The sequence below is a fragment of the Nycticebus coucang genome, chromosome 2, assembly GCF_027406575.1.
Source record: "Nycticebus coucang isolate mNycCou1 chromosome 2, mNycCou1.pri, whole genome shotgun sequence".
In the NCBI taxonomy this organism is placed as follows: Eukaryota; Metazoa; Chordata; class Mammalia; order Primates; family Lorisidae; genus Nycticebus; species Nycticebus coucang.
In genome coordinates, this window is record NC_069781.1 from 71,831,649 (window position 1) to 71,852,579 (window position 20,931).

The 20,931-nt window shown below is 38.5% G+C and overlaps 1 protein-coding gene across 12 annotated transcripts in view; it reads right to left on the reverse strand.

The window, feature by feature from the left end:
* The window catches only part of KDM4C (lysine demethylase 4C), a 447,042-nt gene that overhangs the window by 318,214 nt on the left and 107,897 nt on the right, over positions 1 to 20,931 (reverse strand). For all 12 annotated transcript variants that reach the window (XR_008376280.1, XR_008376284.1, XR_008376282.1 and 9 more), the window contains one exon: positions 1,569 to 1,618. Coding sequence is in view for 9 of the 12 variants with exons in the window: in XM_053573098.1 (XP_053429073.1) it covers positions 1,569 to 1,618 (50 nt within the window). In the remaining 3 variants the exon portion in view is untranslated. The remainder of the gene's footprint in view (positions 1 to 1,568; positions 1,619 to 20,931) is intronic.

Genomic DNA, 20,931 nt, shown 5'->3' on the forward strand with positions numbered 1-20,931 from the left:
TTTTCAGACAGTTTACTACAAAGCATTATTAGTCAATTTATGTCAGAAATTTTAGTGAGTGACTCAACACTCTAAAACTTACCTTGGCTTCATTTTATAAGGTCTCTAGTGGTAAGGTTAATAGAAAAATAATTATTGAAGAAAGCAGATATTTCGGCATATAGTTTTAGCAGGAAGATCACTGCCTATATAGGCAAGGATTATGGTAATCATCTTCTAAGCTCTAATCTATTATCCAGGACCAGGACTCATCCACCTTAATATTCATGAAAATAGTCCCTAACAAAGTTCAAGATTATAATTACATTGCTATTTTACTATAAAGTATTATATTTTTTAAAAAAAAAACCCACAGAGGCTTTGTAATTATTAGCCTGCCAAAATTATAATGCTTCCTACAAATGAGATACTGTAAGTGTTCCTTCTGATACTCTTCTATAATGCGGTGGAAAGTAACCTTTAGATGCCATTAACAATATCTGTTCAGAACTGTCAAGTCAAGAAATGGGGTTTCTCAGTGCCCTCATTTTATTATCAAATGAAAGCACATATAATACAGGAACAAAAATCCTTCCCTAACAGAAGGCAAACCTAACATACCCATGAAAAGTGAATCAACATCTGACTAAAATGTCACTGCTCACAGAGGATTCAATCCTAGATAAAGGCGGAATGTCCTGCAACTCAGTAGTCCCTCAAATGAAAAACTCCACATTCCCCTGGAAATGAGTCGCTAGCAGCCTACATCTTCTTTAGTAAGAATGACTAGCAAATCAGAAGATAAGGATTCTCCTCCTAAAAAGAAAGCATGAGGGAAAGGCTGCCTGGAGCACGTTTAAGAAGAAAGAGGGAAAAGGAAGGTGGTTGTTTTATAAGCACTCTGCATACACAAGCAGGCCCAGGCTGAGACCAGCAAGAGCGTTCCAGAAGCATTCTTCATTCTTATGAAGATGGGGAAACACATGACAAATAAAAATTCAACTTTCAGAAAAGTAAGTTCAATTTTGCCAATGTAAGAAGGCACAGAATCTCCTATGTATTTAGTCACCCAGGCCATCCACCTTCTAACTTCCCTAAGGGCACACTGCCAGGCCCAGCGAGTGACAGAAGAACTGGGTGTCACTCAGGGTGACATATCACAACCCTTGAGGGAAATGATACAACAACATGAGATGTAGTCATGAACTGCCTGCACCATCCTTACACACACCAGTAATCCTGTCTGCAAGAATGTACCTTAAAAGCAGGAACAATATTACTGGCACAATGATGTTGAACATATGACATAAAAGAGAAAAAAAATTGGCAACAACCAAAATAGAGTAAGAATAATTACTTGATGGAAAAAATACTAAACAGCCAACTAAAATAACCATGAAGGTTATGCAAAACAGGAAAAAAAGAACTCACAAATTAATATGAAAATAATTTACATAGTTCAATTAAAGAAACACTTAAAAGTCAGTAACTTGAAAAGAACAAAACCAAAATGATAGTCTACACTGTAAAAATATCTTGAAAGAAGAAAAGAACCCATCAAGGTAAGAAACGCAGAAAGCAAGTTTTACCTTGAGCCAGTCTTTCAAGTCGTTTTCCATGCTCCGGGGGTATAGCATACCTAAAATTTTAAACATAAATAAATATTTTAGGTTTATAATTTTTTAGCTAGTATCCTAAGAGCATATATTCCCAAATAATGTCATATAAAAAACTTCAACACCAAACTTCACTTGGATAAACTGAGGAGAGATTAGAAAACCAATCACACTTCAACAGCAATAGGATATTTACAAATAAAAAGAAAAACAAAAGGAAAGAAAGAAAACCAATCACACAGTCATGTTCCTTAGATACCAGACAAAAGAAAAATACGCTCAGAAGTTACCTATTTCCATGTCCCAGCTCGCCATTCCAATCACATTTTAAAAAGACTGGGGAACAAAGGCCCAAGGCCAGTCAGTAAACTGCTTACCAAAGTGGGCAGCTAGCTATACCCCAAAGTTCCTCCTAATTCATAGCACTCCACCTCACCAATGCTTTTTAGGTCGTACTTTTTACCAGTGGTTGGTTCATTTTGGTTTCTGATTTTAAGAAATTCTGAGTGTTTGTCTTTTTTTTTTTTTTTTTTTTTTTTTTTGCAGTTTTTGGCCAGGGCCAAGTTTGAACCCAACACCTCTGGTATATGGGGCCAGCACCCTCTTCTTTTAGCCACAGGCGCCACCCTGAGTGGTTGTCTTTTTAACTTTTAAAATACTTTTATCAACAAGCAGGATAGAATATAAAATTATTATACAAACATTTCGATTTCCACATCTAAGAACATTTTAATTTTTGAAGAAAAATGTTAAGCCAAAGATTACCAGCCTTTGAAAAACAGCTTTCATTTATTTCACAATTATGTGACTATTTAAATCTTGAATGTAATAATAATTTTTCACCCTTGAGTTCCTGGTGTTTTCAAAAGTGATAATACCTGAAATGATTATGGACTTATAAATTCGAAAACCAATAATTTTTTTTTTTTTTTTTTTGCAGTTTTCAGCCAGGGCTGGGTTTGAACCCACCACCTTTGGTACATGGGGCTGGCGCCCTACTCCTTTGAGCCACAGGCACCACCCAAAAACCAATAATCTTAAATATCCTATATAAACACAAAATTTTACTAGAATTTTTAATGAGAAAATTTACAAATAATCATTTGACAGTTTATATAAAAATTATCTTTTATTTTTGAAGACCTACATTTGCTATATTTACTAGCTCAATTTATATTAAATACAAGTTACATATTTCTTACTAAAGCAACTTACCTAATTGTACTTAACACCACACTTGGTTGCATTTAATGCCACTGATAACTTATGCAAAACTTAATTGGATCTAGTGTAACTAGGCAATTCACTAAGAGAAAATCCAATCATATATCCTGTTGCTAAAGGCGCTGCTAATGAAATTATTCCAGCTGAATTGGGAAGATAAAATTTTAGCATAACTAAATAACTATCAACCAATGTATATTTATGGACACTTCTTACCAGTTTAGGTCTGGAGGAGTATGAGTGCGCGTGCACAGTTGTGCATGTATACATACATTCAAGGCAGAGGGTCACATCCCTCATGTACATGGCATAGACACACACATACAATGTACATACGCCTGCCCACAAGGGGCTGGATATGGAGGAAAAGTTATATATCCAGATTCACTTTTCTTAAAAATTAGCAAAGTGAAAGATGCTCAATGTAAAGTTCAGCCATCTGTCCACATAAAATGTAACTATTTTTTGGCTCGGCATCCGTAATTCAGTGGTTATGGCACCAGCCACATACACTGGGGCTGGTGGGTTCGAGCCCAGCCTGGGCCTACTAAACAATGACAACTACAATTAAAAATAAAAAATAGCCAGGCGTTATGGCAGGCATCTGTAATCCCAGCTACTCGGGAGGCTGAGGCAAGATAATTGCTTAAGGCCAAGAGTTTGAGGTTGCTGTGAGGTATGTCTCCATGGCACTCTACCAAGGGTGACATAGTGAGACTCTATCTCAAAAAAAAAAGTAACTATTTTCATCTGTTGAAGGAAGGGGAAAAAAAAGCAAGGCCACCCCCGGGCCTCTGTTTACTGCTAGGATTTGAATCATACCAAGTCAGTCCCCCAATATCTCTCTTCCTAGGCAGGCCTTATTAGCCTACTATTTTCTACAAATACACTATCTCCCAGTACCAGAGCTGGTCCTATCTTAGCAACTTAATTTGATTGGTTCTACTTTCCTTCTTTACATCTGGGAAAAAATCTCAGTCTCTTTTTAAATTTCATAAAAGATCCATTTCACTTTAACAACATCAAATAATTATCAATAAAACTATATGGTAACCAATCACTGCTATAGTTCAATAGCTTTAGAAATCATCAAAGTATGAAAACTTCATCCCAACCACAGACCTTTACACCAGAAGACATGCAATACTTCCCAAGTAGCACTGAATCCTAAAACTGAAAGCCACCCAGTGGTAACATCCAGTGAAGCACAACTGGGCAAAAATAACTTCAAGGAGACGCTTGTCTCAGCCATCACCTTCCTCAAAGGAAATGCTATCCCTGTGAAATACAGTAGAACCTGTGTAAGTGGAAAACCCAACAGACTGTAACAAACTAATCAACATACACAAGTATTCAAAATAAGGAACATCCAATGCACGTGTAGTGAGCACATGTCCAGTCTATGAAAATTTAGTTCGACTTAAAGAGGTGGTCAACTACAGAGGTTCTACTCTATATTTTGTACAGTTCTTTCTCTTCCATTCTCAATCCTAGGCTTTGTTACATGTTATTTAAATAACATGACAAAGCTGGATAATGTTCCAAAGCAGGATTTTGTATTCAAATAACTTACAAAATTCCCTGAATAGGCACTACATCCTGCCCTCGGTACTGATAGACTAAGGACAGTCATCCTTACAAACTGAAGATATACAAGGATGCCAAAAAAACTGGAAAGTAATCCTCAGATTCTTCTGTTCGTCATTAGAGTCAATGTGATAAAGAAACTAGGAAAGACTAGTTTTAAATTTTTAGGAATTCATCAAAGCATTAAATCATCTAGTTTCTTACTCTGGTCAATAAAATCAGAGAGCTACCTCACTCAGTAGTTACGAAGCAACATGCATACACGTTCCATGTTCTGCTACAACACGTCCACAAGGGGAGACAGACAGAAGAAATGAGAAAACAGCAAGGTGTGTACGTCTTCCCTTCCACCAACTAACTTCCTCAGAGAGTGGAATGCACATTCAACGTGAACTGAAGGGAAGCATGGAAGAAATCTTGCACAAGTCACTTTACAACTGTCAGATCTTGCTGCAATACAGAACATCATGGAAAGGAAAAAATTTGTAATATTTAGATGCTCATTATTAAATGATGGCTATACGGCAATGAGGTAAGCCCAACTGGTAGACCCTCATATCAAATAAACGTGAGAAAATGTTCAAGAAATATTAATTCAATCAATCACACGATCAAGGAGCAGGCAAGCACATAAAAGGGTGATTATAATTTGAATGATCTCAGGAAGGCACAGAATGTTTTGCAACCCATCAAAATACTCCAAACTCACCCCTCAGCAGCCTGAAAATAGGCCTTGTGTCCTTCTTTCCCCCACTGCACCATACCTGGCCTGAGCAACTGGCCCACACTCTGTAACACTGGGGGGCTACTTCATTCTTTCAGAATACAGTCCCAGGAATTTTCTTTTAATATAGATATGCTGCTACTAAGAATCACGTTAATGTAGTCTGACTCAACTCAGCAGACAGTTACAGAGCTCTTGCCACACACAACACACTGCAGGAAGAACTCGAGGTATCTTCGATGTAAGTGGAAGCGGCTAGAGATACACTGATCTGAACGCAGGGTGGGCTGCAGCACGTGGATCTCAGGAATGTAAGTTCCTATGCCCATTTGCTAGCATGAGGCAGTTAGTGTGTACTAATAACAGGGGGTCAAGGGATAACTTCCGTTTCTCAACCCCCCCCACAGTTATCACCACTCAGGATAAACTGAAACACCACACTCTGGGACATTCACATTTTAAATCTCAAAAAAGTATATCCTCTTATTCACATTTGTAATAATGCATCACAGTTGGACTGAGCCCCTACCTGTTCTAAACACTACATGCACAGCAAAATATCTGCTCCTTTTTCTAAGCTCAGCTCCAGTCACCCCCAGAACCCCAGGAAGGGCTCCTTGCTCCCTCTTTTGCTGTATCAACCATCTCATATATCAGTTTTCATCATAGCACTGTGAATATGTTTTTTCATAACCTTCCAGCCTCCCTGTTCTCCTCCCTAAACACCTAGGGGAAAGAGCTTGTGATTCTCTCGGAACATAGTACCACCAGAACAGATACTCTTTGTCTGGGGACATCTGTCACTTTCAATGATAAATGATGTCCCTGCTCCTTCAGGATGGATGACCCGGAGAAGAGAAAGAACATAGGAAGAAGAAACAATCACAAAAGTGGGAAATGAGGAAAAGGTAAGGGAGCAAACCTAATTTCTGACTATAGGGTCAGCCTGTCGTACTCAGGACAAACTGCTGCCACCCTCAATGTCGTGATACCAAGGTCCATTGCATCAAACACTCCCTGGATATAACAGTCTCCCAGAATTCCATGTTTTTAGCCAGGTCTTCACAGTCAGCCTAGCTTCTTTTCATTCACCCTGACCTTCCCACAGTTCTGATGCCTAGAAATTCCACAGGCTAGGAAAGACCAAGTGTGTGCAAAGTAGGTGGGTAGGCTTGGGGTTTTTAAATTTCACATGGCGGTAAATCTAATTTCCCAATAAAACGGTCCTAAAAATTCAGCTTGATAAATGTAGCAGCCATTATAGCAAAATATCATCTAATTTCTTATTTTACAAAATGAGTAATAAATACAAGTCAACCAACAAAAGATTTGTGCTTTATACAAATATTTAATGAAATGAAAAAAAATGAAAATGAAAGTAATTGTGCATTTAACTTATAGGACAGTATTTTTGCTTCAGAAATACTGAGTATATCACCAACGGTTCTGCTAACTAAAATCTATGCTAATAACTATGAACACTAATTAGATATTAAAAGAATAATGTTTTATTTAAAATTAGTACCTTTCATGAAGTGAAAAAGAAAAAATTTTGAAGGTCAAGGAATACAGAATTCCTCTAAGGACATGATTGTGTGGTTTAAAAAACAATGCATCTTACAAGGGTACATGTGAAACTTACTAAATGTAAAATATAAATGTCTTAACACAATAACTAAGAAAATGTCATAAAGGCTACGTTAACCAGTTTGATTAAAACACTTCAAATTGTATATAAAACCAGCACATTGTACCCCATGATTGCATTAATGTACAGAGCTATGATTTAACAACAACAACAAAAAAAAACTAAAACAGAACTAGAATGATGTTATTAACTGAGTGATTACAATATAAGCACTATCTTGAACTGATTAATATTAGGCTGACATTTCAAACCATTAGTACATTAGCATGCAAATAAGAGTATATGCAATCCATTCCTCAGATTCATGTTTTTCTCTGTGAACTATTTTCTCTGGGAACTCTCTTCTCCTTTCAAGACATGCTCAGTCTACTTACTTGTTGACCAGTCCAAGTAAGTCAAATTTTCTAAAATAGTTAATGTACAACATATTTTTCAAAGCAAGATATACTCCAAAAGTTCTCAAAAAAAAAAAAAACTCAACCAGCCAGGTGGGTGCAATGGCTCATACCTATCATCTCAGCACTCTGGGAGGCCAACACTGGTAGAAAGCCTGAGTTCATAGGTTCTAGACCAGCCTAAGCCAGAGAGAGACCCCCATCTCTAAAAATAGCCAGGTGTTGTGTGGGCGCCTGTAGTCCCAACTACTTGGGAGGCTGAGACAAGAGAATCACTTGAGCCCAAGAGTTTGAGGTTGCTGTGAGCTGTGATGCCACTGCACTCTACTGAGGGTAACAAAGTGAGAATCTGTCTTAAAAAAAAAAAAAAATTGAAGGACTGTGAGTTTTATAAACTTGATTGTTACACTTTCATATTACTTATGGTATTTGCAAGTTTTAATATTTGTACATGTATTAAAGCTTTAGCATTAATATTTTAAACTATGAACTCTTGTTCACTAACAATAGAAAAAAAGAACATTTCATACATAAATTTTCAGTTCTTAAATATAGACCAATGTTAGAAATATTAAATGACTATCAGAGCTGCTGGAAGTTCCCCCTTCCACACAAGGCCTGTGTAGCCCTCATAAAAGAGAAAGGCCTTACCCCAATCTCAAATTCCAAACCCCAAGGTCATGATCCCCAAAAAGGAAAGGGATGATACCCCACAATCAATTAATGGTCCATGTTTGGGAATAAAGGCTTGACTCCGGGTGGCGCTGTGGCTCAAGGAGTAGGGCGCCAGTCCCATATGCCAGAGGTGGCAGGTTCATACCCAGCCCCGGCAAAAAAGCACAAAAAAAAAAAAAAAAAAAAAAAAAAACCATGACCATAAGAGATCTGCTTTAAAAAAAAAAGGCTTGACTCCTTTGCCTAACTATGAAGGGCCTTGCTAACCCCAGCGCTGCCAGGAGGATATTGCCAGGGCTGTGCTAGAGTTCAGCCTCCCCTTCAGCCTGCCTCACCAGCCTTCCACACTGCTAACAGTACTCACTTTCCAAGAAACCACCAGCACACATCTCAGGATCAACTTCCCAAGTAATCTGAACTAAAACAGTAATATAAACATGCTGGTAAGAAGGTGTAACTAAATCTAAGTCCTGAAAATTACAGGCTGGGCATCTAAAAGTATGGCTTAGAGGACAAGTTCTTTGACCTAAGGCCCAGGAAGGACTCCTGATAAAAGCCCCTGAAAAAAGGAATTGGCTGGCAGGGATCTACATCCTGTACCCTCCTATGGCCACGTGCTGATTTTGTGAGGACTTTTTGTGCTTATCTGTGGTGTCAGATCTCACAAAAAGTATACATGGAACTTTTTGTTTGTATATTTAATGCATGGCTCAAGACAACTCTTATTCTTCCAATGTGCAGCAGAGGAAAAAAAAGTTGGACCACCCCAGAACTAGAGCTTAGCCTAACCCTCTTAGATACCCTAGGCTATCTATGGCTTAGTTCTTTATGGAACATGTAAGTGACAAGTCACTGGAGGAAACCAGTTAGAAAAATTCCCACCAGAGAAAAGTTACAGTGAATAACTGAATATTAGATGCCTTGTCATCTGTAGCTCAGCGGCTAGGGCTCCAGCCACATACACCAGAGGTGGTGGATTTGAACCCAGCCCAGGCCTGCCAAATAACAAGGACAACTACAACCAAAAAATAGCCAGGTGTTATGGCAGGCACCTGTAGTCCCAGTTATTTGGGAGGCTGAGGCAAGATAATCACCTAAGCCCAAGAGTTTGAGGTTGCTGTGAGCTGTGATGCCATAGCACTCTATCAAGGGGGACATAGTAGGACTCTGTCTCAAAAAAAAAAAAATTGAGCATTAGAAAGATGGACAGTTCTGTTTAATTTGGAATTTCAAATACAGTTTTATATCTATATATGTGCAAATTAATATCTGTAACAATCAGAAAAAATAAATTACTATTATATAAACTCATCATTATAAAACCTAATAATTAGGTTTTATAACTGAATATAACAAGTGAAGAAAACTTGACTTTAAAGAATTAACATTTCATATTACCTATAACATATATTCAAAGTTCTCAATGTGTCCTAAACGCTATATACATATGTTTATTTGGCGTACAAAAAAGGATTGATATCAGTTATCAGCAATTTTAAAAAAGCTTAAATATCTTCCCCAGAATATTCAACAAATAATACATTGAGTATTAAAGTAATATTTCTGCCCTGGGCATGGTGGCACGCTGGGAGACCACGGCCAGAGGATCTCTTGAGCTCAAGAGTTAGAGACCAGGCTTAAAAAGAGCACCCCATCTCTACTAAATATAGAAAAATTAACCAGGCATGGTGGTACATGCCTATAGTCCCAGTTACTCAGAAGGCTGAGGGAACAGGAGCACTTGATACTAAGAATTTGAGGCTGCTGTGAACTATAATGACATCTCAGCACTCTACCCAGTGACAGAGAGAGACACTGTCACAATGTATTAAAAAAAAAAAAACCCTATAAGGACCAAACAAAGTTGGGCTAGGTTTTTCTCTCATTCACACCTCAAAGGTAAACCCATCCCCACAATTTATTAATTACCACAAGATTAGAATCTAGCCACACTATACCCTTCTGAAAATCTTCTCTCTTATGCCATGGTTTTATACACAAAACAACAATGAAAAACCATTTTTGTCTTTTAGCTCTGCATAAAATCCCATCAAAAGAAAGCTGATAGTATAATAAAAAGAGAGGCAGGGAGGCTGAGGCAGGAGAATCGCTAAGCCCAAGAGTTAAGAGGTTGCTGTGAGCCATGTGACGCCACGGCACTCTACCCGAGGGCGGTACAGTGAGACTCTGTCTCTACAAAAAAAAAAAAAAAAAAAAAAAAGAGAGGCAGGCTTTCTTTTTTACCCATTCCTTAATCTTTACTCTTTCCTTTTCACTTTAAACCTATAGGGGGAAAAAACGGACAGGTAAGCTAAAATCCTTGCTGGAAGACTCAATAATAACCAGATAAAACATTTAAGGTCCCAAGTCATTATCAGAAACCTAAGTTTAATAATGGGGAAAAAGAAAACAATCCTACCTACCTGAGATATCTGTTCTTTGGGTTATTAAAGAGGATTTATTATGTGATTAGCACAGTTCCTGGCACACATTAAGACTTCACTAATTGAAATGAATTCATGAAAGAGAAACAATACACTTCACAATACTAATCAAGCCCTACTCCTCGAAAAGTAAGAATATTTTTATGGTCATAAAAATAACTTTTATAGGCTAGGTGCGTACAGCTCAGCAGCTAGGGTGCCAGCCACATGAACTGGAGATGGTGGGTTCAAAACCAGCCCAGGCGTGCCAAACAACGACAATTAGGACAAAAAAATAGCCAGGCATTGTCACAGGTGCCTGTAGTCCCAGCTACGTGGGGGGCTGAGAAGAGAATCTCTCAAGCCCAAGAGTTTGAGGTTACTGTGAGCTGTGATGCCACAATACTCTACCGAGGGCGACATAGTGAGAATCTGTCTCAAAAAGAAAAAAATAATAACTTTTATAAATCCATTTGCAAGCCTAGCTATAGAAGTGTGATCATTAATAAAGCCACTTTCCTGGCTCGATGCCTGTAGCTCAGCAGCTAGGGCGCCATCCACATGCACTGAGGCTGGTAGGTTCAAACCCAGCCGGGGCCTGGCAAACAACAAAGACAACTATAACCAAAATAAAGCCGGGTGTGTGGCGGGCTCCTGTAGTCCCACCTACTTGGGAGGCTGATCCAAGAGAATCGCTTAAGCCCAAAAGTTTGAGGTTGCTGTGACCTGTGATATTACCCCACTCTACCAAGGGCTACATAGTGAGACTCTGTCTCAAGAAAAAAATAGCCACTTTCCTATATGTTCAAGTCGAGGAACAATTTTTGCAAAATATATTAAATGCCATACCAACTCCTATCTACATAGCCAAATTAAGCAGTGTGAAAAGGAGGAAGAGAAAAACAGAAAAAATGACAAGCTAAGCAAAATAATCTGTGAACTACTTAACACAGTAATGTACAGGTTAACAGTACTAATTCTCGTTTTTTATGAAATACACAGTAAGTAAATTTGCATTAATCCTCTGATTTTTTTTCCCCTAAGAGTTTGGGTTTGATTTAACAATTTTTTTCATGTGGAAGTGTCTCTGTGTTCTTGTAGGTGGTGATGGTAATTTAGTAAAAGAGTATCAAAAAGAAACAGGCATATGAAGCAGAATTTACAAGCTCCTGCTATGCTAATGAGGGGTATCAATTGTACTTAATTAATACATGAATTTAGAGTTACTATAAGAGGTTCTCAACCTATGAGTCATGACCCACAGGAACTGTATCAAATAAAGGGCTGTTGCATTAGGAACGTTGAGAACCACTGCCCTAAGACATTATACTGTTAGCAACCAATTAGAGAAAATGCTTTACATCTCATCACTTCAGCGAAAAAAGCAAGATTTACTTTTGAGATCACAAACACCAGACTGCCTGGATGCTTCCTTTAGGGTACTCTATGTAGACCAGCAGTCCACGGGGATTAGTGTTTGGAATGCAGGCATATGGGTGTGTGCTAGCACGGCTGGGGTTTCTTTTAAGTTTAAGGCTCAGAAACTAGATGCTCAGGTCTAGCCAGGCAAAATATAATCCATTTATCAATAAATATATTTGCTACCAGTTATCACTGTATTCTCTTCTTTCTTCCCATCAACAAACATAGTTCACAACTGTGTACAAAATTACCACCAAACTCCTTGGGTATATGTCCTATTCTCTTTTTTTGTCTGATTCTTTTTAATTTTATTAGCAACATTACCTTGAAAATATATATGCATAGGCCAGGCACAGTGGCTCACACCTGTATTCTTAGCACCCTGGAAGGCCAAGGTAGGAGGAATTACTTGAGCTCAGGAGTTCGAGACAACCTAAGCAAGAGCAAGACCTCAAATCTACTAAAAATAGAAAAAATTAGATGGGCATTATGGCAGGCATCTATTGTCCCTGTTACTCAGGAGGCTCAGTCAGGAGGATCACTTGAACCTAAGAAATTGAGGTTGTTTGATGCCATGGCATTCTACCGAGGGAGACAAAGTGAGACTATTTCTAAAAAAAAAAAAAAGAAGCTGAGGTTGTTATGAACTATGCTGATACCACAGCACTCTAGCCTGTGGCAAAAGAGTGAGACTCTGTCAAAAAAAAAAGTAAAGGAGGGGAAGGAGAGGGGAGAAGACAAATATACATGGATATGCCTTAAGGAATCAGAATAACTTATGCAATTGTTTTTTCTTTTTTTTGAGACAGAGTCCCAGTATGTCGCCCTCGGTAGAATGCCGTGGTGCCACAGCTCACAACAACCTCAAACTATTGGGCCCAAGCAATTCTCATGCCTTAGGCTCCGAAGTAGCCCCCACACAGGTACCCGCCACAATGCCTGGCTATTTTTTTGTTGCAGTTGTCATTGTTGCTTAGCTGGCCAAGGCCACATTCAAACCCGCCACCTTCACTATATGTGGCTGGCACCATAACCACTGTGCTATGGGTGCAGAGCCTGAAATTGATTTTTATAAATATTCAATTTGAAAGTATCTTTTTTTATTTTCTTAAATTTTTTTTAACCAAAACAAGGTTTTTAAAAACAAATTTTTTGTTGTTGTTGTTCAGACAGATTCTCACTCTGTCACCCTGGGTACAATGCCATGGCATCATTATAGCTGACAGCAACCTTACACTACCTTTTTTTTTTTTTTTAATTTATTTAGAGGATAAATTTCTCCAGGAAGAAAAATTAAAACCAGAAAAGATCCACTGTGAATGCCAAGAGTATTTCTTCTAAGCAAAACATCAAAAGAATATAGCTTTTACCATTATCCAACTATTCTTAATATTTGTAATTAGAACATGGTAATGGATCTAAAATTACTAAACAAAAAATTTAACAAATAGGAAGTACAATGGGCTACTAATTCAATACATCGTTAAATATGAAGCTGCCCAATTCCAAATGTTCTGCTTTAGATTTTTTTTTTTAAAGAAAAAAACCTCAAATAAGGAATCCATTCAATAAGGATGTTCATTGAACAAATGTTTATTGAAAAAAATATGTTTATCAAGTAACCCACCATGTGCCAGGGTCATTCCAGATGCTGTGCCAGTCACCAGAGATCCTTTTACAAACAAGACTAACAGGTATCTCCTTCTCTGGGAACTCACATTTTAATGGAGATGTACATTAAACATCTTTAGGTCAATTTGGCACCATATAACTTGTTCATTCTTTTAAAAAGACGTGGAATCAACAACAATCAAAAATTTAGTTGTACGTGAACAACTTGTCCTACACCTCAAAAAGGTTTATTTCAAGTTCTAGCCAATACAATCAGGCAAGAAAAAGAACTAAAGGGCATCCAAATGGGGCAGAGGAAGCTAAAACTCTCCCCCTTTGCTCACGTTATGATCTTATACTTAGAGAACCTCAAATACTCAACCACAAGACTCCTGGAAGTGATCAAAAAGTACAGTAATGTCTAAGGATATAAAATGAGTGTCCATCAGTAGCCTTTATACAAGCCAAGGTGAGAAGCTAGTTATGGACACAATTCCCTTCACGGTAGCCTCAAAGAAAATGAAATACATACAAATATACCTAATAAAAGAGGAGAAGGACCTTTATAAAGAAAATTAGGAACCTAAGAAAAGAAATAGCAGAATATTAACAAATGGAAGGACATACATGCTCATGACTGGGAAGAATCAACATCGTTAAAATGTCTATACTTCCCAAAGCAATCTTTGGATTCCATGTATACCACTGAAATACCATCATCATACTTTCAAGATTTAGAAAAAATAATTCTTTGTTTTGTATGGAATCAGAAAAAAAACCCTGTATAGATAAGGCAATTCTTAGTAATAAAACAAGGCCAGGGGCGTCAGCCTACCAGACTTTAGGCTGTACTACGAGGCCATAGTGATCAAAACAGCATGGTATTGGCACAAAAATAGAGACACTGATATCTGGAACCAAATAGAAAACCATGAGATGAAAACAATATCTTACAGCCACCTGATCTTTGGTAACCCAAACAAGAAGATACATTGGGGGAAAGAATCCCTTTTCAATAAATGATGCTGGAAGAACTGGGTAACCACATGTAAAAGACTGAAACTGGACCTGCACCTTTCCCCATTCACTAAAATTTATTCAAGATAGATAAAAAGATCTAAATCTAAGGTATGAAACAATAAAAATCCTCAAAGAGAGTGCGAGGAAAACTTGAAGGTATTGGCCTAGGAAAGACGTTATGAAGAACACTCCAGAGGCAAGTGCTACCTCAAGAAAAATAAACAAATGGGACATAATTAAACTGAAAAGCTTCCGTACAGCTAAGGACACAACAACCAAAGCAAAGAGACATCAGAATAGGAAAAGATACTTGCGTATTATCAATCGGCCAAAAGCTTGATAACTACAATCCACAGAGAACTCAAATTAAACAACAAAAAAACAGCCAAGATCCCTCACATCAATGGGCAAGTGAGATGAATAGAATCTTCTCTGAAGAAAACAGACAAGGCTCAGAGCCTGTAGCTCAGCAGCTAGGGCACTGGCCACAAACACCTGAGCTGGAGGATTCAAACCCAGCCCGGGCCTGCCAAACAACAATGACAACTACAACCAAAAAATAGCCAGGTGTTGTGGTGGCCGCCTATAGTCCCAGCTATGTGGGAGGCTGAGGCAAGAGAATTGCGTAAGCCCAAGAGTCTGAGGTTGCTGTCAGTTGTGATGCCACAGCACTCTACCAAGGGCGACAGACGAATGGCTAACAAACGTATGGAAAAATGCTTATCAGAACTAATTATCCGAGAAATGAAAACCAAAACCACCCTTAGTGAGACTGGCTCACATCATAAAGTCTCAAAGCTGCAGATGCAGGCGTGGATGTGTAGACAAGGGAACACTTTTATACTCTGGTGGGACTGCAAACTAATACAGCTTTTTGGAAGGAAGTATGGAGAATCCTCAAGGAACTCAAACTAGACCTCCCATTTGATCCAGCAATCCTATTACTGGGCATCTGCCAGAAGAAGAAAAATCATTTTATCATAAGGACATTTGCACTAGACTGTTCATTGCAGCTCAGTTTATAATTGCCAAATTGTGGAAACAACCTAAATGCTCACCAATCCAGGAATGGATTAACAAGCTGGGGTGTATGTATACCATGGAATACTATTCAGCTAATAAAAAAATGGTAACATTAAATCTTTTGTATTAACTGGGATGGATGTGGAACACATTATTCTTAGTAAAGCATCACAAGAATGGAGAAGAAGAATCCAATGTACTTAATTCTGATATGAGGACAACTGGTGCTAGTACATGGAGGGGGGGTGGGGAAATGGGAGACTGGAGAAAGGGAGGGAAGAAGGGGTATGGGGGGTCACGAGGTATGACACACCTCTTGGGGACGCAATTATTGCTTTATCTAACAAATACAAGCAGTGTAACCTGGTTCTTTGTACCCTCAATGATTCCCCAAGAATTAAAAAAAAAAAAAAAAGGTTTATGTCATTTAAAACCAAGAATCTTTATTAATATAAAATCTGAGGTGCATGTTTTTTTTTTTTTTTAATTGTTTTTTTTTTTTTTTTTTTTTAATTTGGCCGGGGCTGGGTTTGAACCCACCACCTCCGGCATATGGGACCGGCGCCCTACCCGCTGAGCCACAGGCGCCGCCCCTGAGGTGCATGTTTAAAACACCTCATGCCATGCAGACATGTAATATACAGGGTGGCACCTATCTTACAATCCCACACTCTGGGAGCCTGAGGTGGGGAGATGGCTGAGGCCAGGAGTTCAGAATCCACCTGGGCAAAATTGTAAGACCCTGACTGTACAAAAAATTTCAAAACTAGCCTGTTGATTCGGTGTGTGTCTGTAGTCCTAGCTCCTTGGGAGGGTGAGGTGGGAGGGTGAGGAGCTGGAGACTATATACACATACACACACATGTTAAACAAATATATAAACTGTTCCCATCTACTGAGCACTTAATACATCAGGAGCCAGTATATGTAGTTGGTACACAATATGTTATTTAACCCACACAATTACCTTATGTAGTGAGCACTAGAACCATCTGAGTGTTTTAGGAGAGCAAACTGAGGCAAGGAGGTCACAAACTCAATAGAACATAATGCCAGAACTCAGAACCTGAGACTAGGGTACTAACACCTGCGCTCTTCAATACTATACTACATAGCAACATTAAACAAATGATCCAATAAAAAAAAAAACAAAAACAAAAAAAAACACCGAACTAAGTATATATTGATCTTCTCATTGCTATAAAGAATTTTAAGCATTAATATTTCTAAAAACATCTAAGAAAACCTTCTTTCCTGATTTTAGACCTTTTCATAGTCTAAGACACGTCCTCCTACACCTCACCTCTGCCATTCTCTACAGAGCAAATCTGAACCTTTCTTAATTCATTGTGTTTTTACCTGGTGTCAGGAAGAAGGATTCATACTACCTTGTATATTTGGTATCTACTTCCCGCAATTAACCACTATCACACATGAGGCTTGAAAGGGAGAATCGTATTTTATTTTACCTTGAGATTCCAGCTCTAGTATATACAGATACATGCTGCCTAGTTCAGACTTCAAATGACTACTATGACCAAAAAAAATTTATTCTCATAGTCATTAAAATAATAATTATGAATATTTATTTGTATAGCACTTCAGAATTTAAAAAGCACATTTACACAAGGTATATCCCTAGATCCTCCTAAAAATCTTGTAAGTAGACAGGGAATAAATCATGCCTTTGTTTGGCAGTTAAAGAAAATCATGATAAAAGGGGTATGGTGATTTGCTCCAAGTCATTCACCTTGTAAGTGACAGGTTGGGATTTTAAAACAGGACTTCTGCCTCCGAAGTCAATATTCATTCCAAGAAAATAAACAGTTTCTATCTGCTTACTCTAAGGATTCTTTATCCCTTAAACATTTATGCCAAAAATGTTTACATAAATCATCTTCTAAAATCTTTTCAATACAAGCCTGTGTTCCTGAACTCTCACCCAGCAAATCTACCACACACCCATCTAGAAAATATGTTTCAGGTCTTCTACCTGGAGCTGTGCATACCTGCAGCAACTCAAAACTCTCAGGAAACTTGGTATTTTTAATAGTTACATTTTAGACAAGAATCTTTATAAAATGCTATAAACGTTTCCTTTCCTTTCCTGCCCTTAAACAGAATGATCCCAAACCATTTAACACTCTTCGTCAAACTCTGGAATTGGCCGGGGCCATTGCTCATGTCTATAATCCTAACACTCTGAGAGACCGAGGCAGGTGAACTCTAGAGCTCAAGAGCTCAAGACTAGTCTGAACAAGAGCTAAAACATAGAAAAACTAGCTGGGCATTGTGGCAGGTACTTGTTGTCTCCCCTACTTGGGAAACTGAGGCAGGAGGATCACTTCAACCCAAGAGTAAGAGGTTGCTGTGAGCTAGGATGCTACAGCACTCTACACAGGGTGAGACTCTGTCTGTATATAAATAAAGGAATGAATAAATTCTTTATAGGGCATCAATCTTATAGCTTGGCCCTATGTTGAGTCCTGATGATTCAAAGCCAAAATAAAAACAAATGAACAAATAAAAATAAACCTCACATTCAAGACACACACAGGCAAGCTGAGGGGATGGTAAGAGGGGAAAGGGGGAAGGACGGGGGACAACCACTCTCTTAAGCTGCAAAACAAGGTGTGTAAGGCAGGAGCAGCCATGGTCCAAAGGGTCTTCAGGCAAAATCAAAGACACGCATGGGCAGAGGACAGCAAGGGGGGGCTGGAGCAAGGAAAGAATGGTAGGCAGTCTTTGCAATATTCGTACTAATAATGTGGTACCTGGGGGTCCAAGTGAAGAAGAAAAAGAGTAGATGTAAATGCCAGCCTATAAAGCAAGAAGAAAAGAGGACATACTGTGGTGACACATGTGTCAAGTACAGGAGAGGCCAAGCCGTGGAGAAAAGTGAAAGCAAACCGTCAAAGGGTAAACAAGAGCACCCAGACAAGATGACCAGAAAAGGAACTCGGCACATACACGGGTGCATACAGAAACTCACATCACCTGGTCATCCTCTTATTTTGTTAAGTAAATAAAAACACTCCTCTCACCCCAACCACAAATCATAAAATAGAGCACTGGAGATTATTCTGGCAAATCTGGGATGTGGTTGGGAAGAGGAAACTGGAGTCCAGAAAAGCAGAAAAGTACGGTTATCTGTAGAAAGCCACCCACATCAGTGATGGGAGAAGGACTAAGCCTGATTGCTGGTCCCTCGGGTTTAAGCTCTGCCACACACACTCCAAATACTCAGATGAATTTGTATTGCTTCTACCACCTCTCAAATCTCATTTCAAATATATTATAATCTTTACTAAAACGAATTTTCATGATAATAAAGTTTACTTCAAAATTATTTATGCTGAGGTAATATAATCTTGCATAAATCTACTGGGAAATATTCTCAGAGCCATTTATATCACTCTTTTCCTACAGTAGTTATCTTAGAAAATGGAATGTAGATTAGCTGTCATAACTCAATGCTGTGTTTTATTGTTTTATCATTATAAGTAACAGTGAAGGTTAAGGATAATAGTGATAATATAAATCTACCCTTACTGCATACAATGAAGTCTATATGCTTAATAACGAACAAAGTAAGAAAAAATAACTAACAGAGTAATTACAGAAAATAAACACAGTGCAAGGAAGAAATACTTTGGAAATGAACATAATTATTTTCACACATGAACAGTGGTGCTTTTCCCCAAAACATACAGACTCTAGAATCAGTCTTATACCTAACCAAAATATTCTTCTCAAAGTGATCTTTAGGAGACATCACCTGATCTAAGGATAAGAAAAAAAATCACATTTCTTGATTAAAAAAAAATTTTCATCTAAATTCTAGTACTAAAAACTCAAATTAATGCACCAGGCCTTGGCTTGGCACCTGTAGCTTAGTGGCTAGGGCACCAGACACATACACCGGAGCTGGAGGGTTCAAACCCAGCCAGGGCCTGCCAAACAATGACAACTACAACCAAAAAAATAGCTGGGCATTGTGGCAGGCACTTGTAGTCCCAGCTACTTGAGAGGCTGAGGCAAAAGAATCTCTTAAGCCCAAGAGTTTGAAGTTGCTGTGAGCTGTGAAGCCAAGGTACTCTACCAAGGGCAACATAGTGAGACTCTTTCTCAAAAAAAAAGAAAGAAAGAAAATATAACTGATATTTAAACATTCATAGAACTAAGAAAATGCAGACAAATTGAAACATGAAACTGGCTGATCACAAAAGACACAAGGGTGATTGGTAGGCTTATAATGCCAACTAGACAGACAATATGTAATAGGATGCAATTTCCAGAGAGACACATCTTAAAATTATTGCCCGGAAGGATGAAGGAAAAGACTCACAAATACAGGAAATAGCAAGTTAAAAAAATGCCTACAAACACCAGTGTGTTAATATTTTTATGTTTCTCTATACCCGTGGTCCAAGGGGTTCTAATACACATCCTGAGTCAGGCTTCCTCTCCTTTTAGCTTACACATACTGAATGGAACTTATCATTTTCTTAGCAGAGGATGGACCAGAAGATCATGAAGATTGCTTGAAACTAACTACATCTAAGAGGCAGCACCTGTACCAGGGTGGTTATAGCGCCAGCCACATACACCAGGGCTGGCAGGTTCAAACCCAGCCTGGGCCAGCTAAACAACAATGACAACTGTAACCAATAATTAACCGGGCATTGTGGCAAGTGCCTGTACTGCCGGGTACTTGGGAGGCTGAGGCAAGAGAATCGCTTAAGCCCAGGAGTTTGAGGTTGCTGTGAGCTGTGATGCCACAGTACTCTACCAAGGGTGACATAGTGAAACTTTGTCTCAAAAAAAAAACCTACATCTAAGAAGTCAACTCTTCACTCCTAATTACTTTTCATATGCCCTCCAACAAATGTTCCATGAAGTCAATATGCCTAACGAATTCTTTTTTTTTTTTTTTTAAACAGTCTCACTGTGTCGCCCTCAGTAGAATGCTGTGGCGTCACAGCTCATAGCAACCTCAAACTCTTGGGCATAAGTGATCCTCTTGTCTCAGACTCCCAAGTAGCTGGGACTACAGGCACCCGCCACAATGCCCAGCTATTTTTTGGTGTAGTTGTCATTGTCATTTAGCAGGCCGGGGCCAGGTTCAAACCCGCCAGCCCTAGTGTGTGTGGCCAGAGCCCGAATGACTGAGCTACAGGTGCCAAGTCCTAACAAATTCTTTTAGACTAAAATATCTATCAATTCATGGCCAAAAATAAGATATGTAGGCAACATTGCTTATAAAACAGGGATATTTTCTGATAAATATGTCCTTAAGTGATTTCTCAGAGTATACTTATAGAAACCTACACAGTAGCCTACTACACACCTATACACCAATACTATAGCTTACTGGTCCTATGCTACAAACCTGAATAGCACATTACTGTTGAATATTGTAGGACACTGTTAACAAGATGCTAAGAATTTGTGTAGTTAAACATATGGAAATTCAAAAAAGAAATTTTCCAGGCCATTATAATCTTAAGGGACCATCACTATATAATATTAATATATGTGGTGCATCATTGATTTAAAAGTCCTTATGCAGCATACAACATAC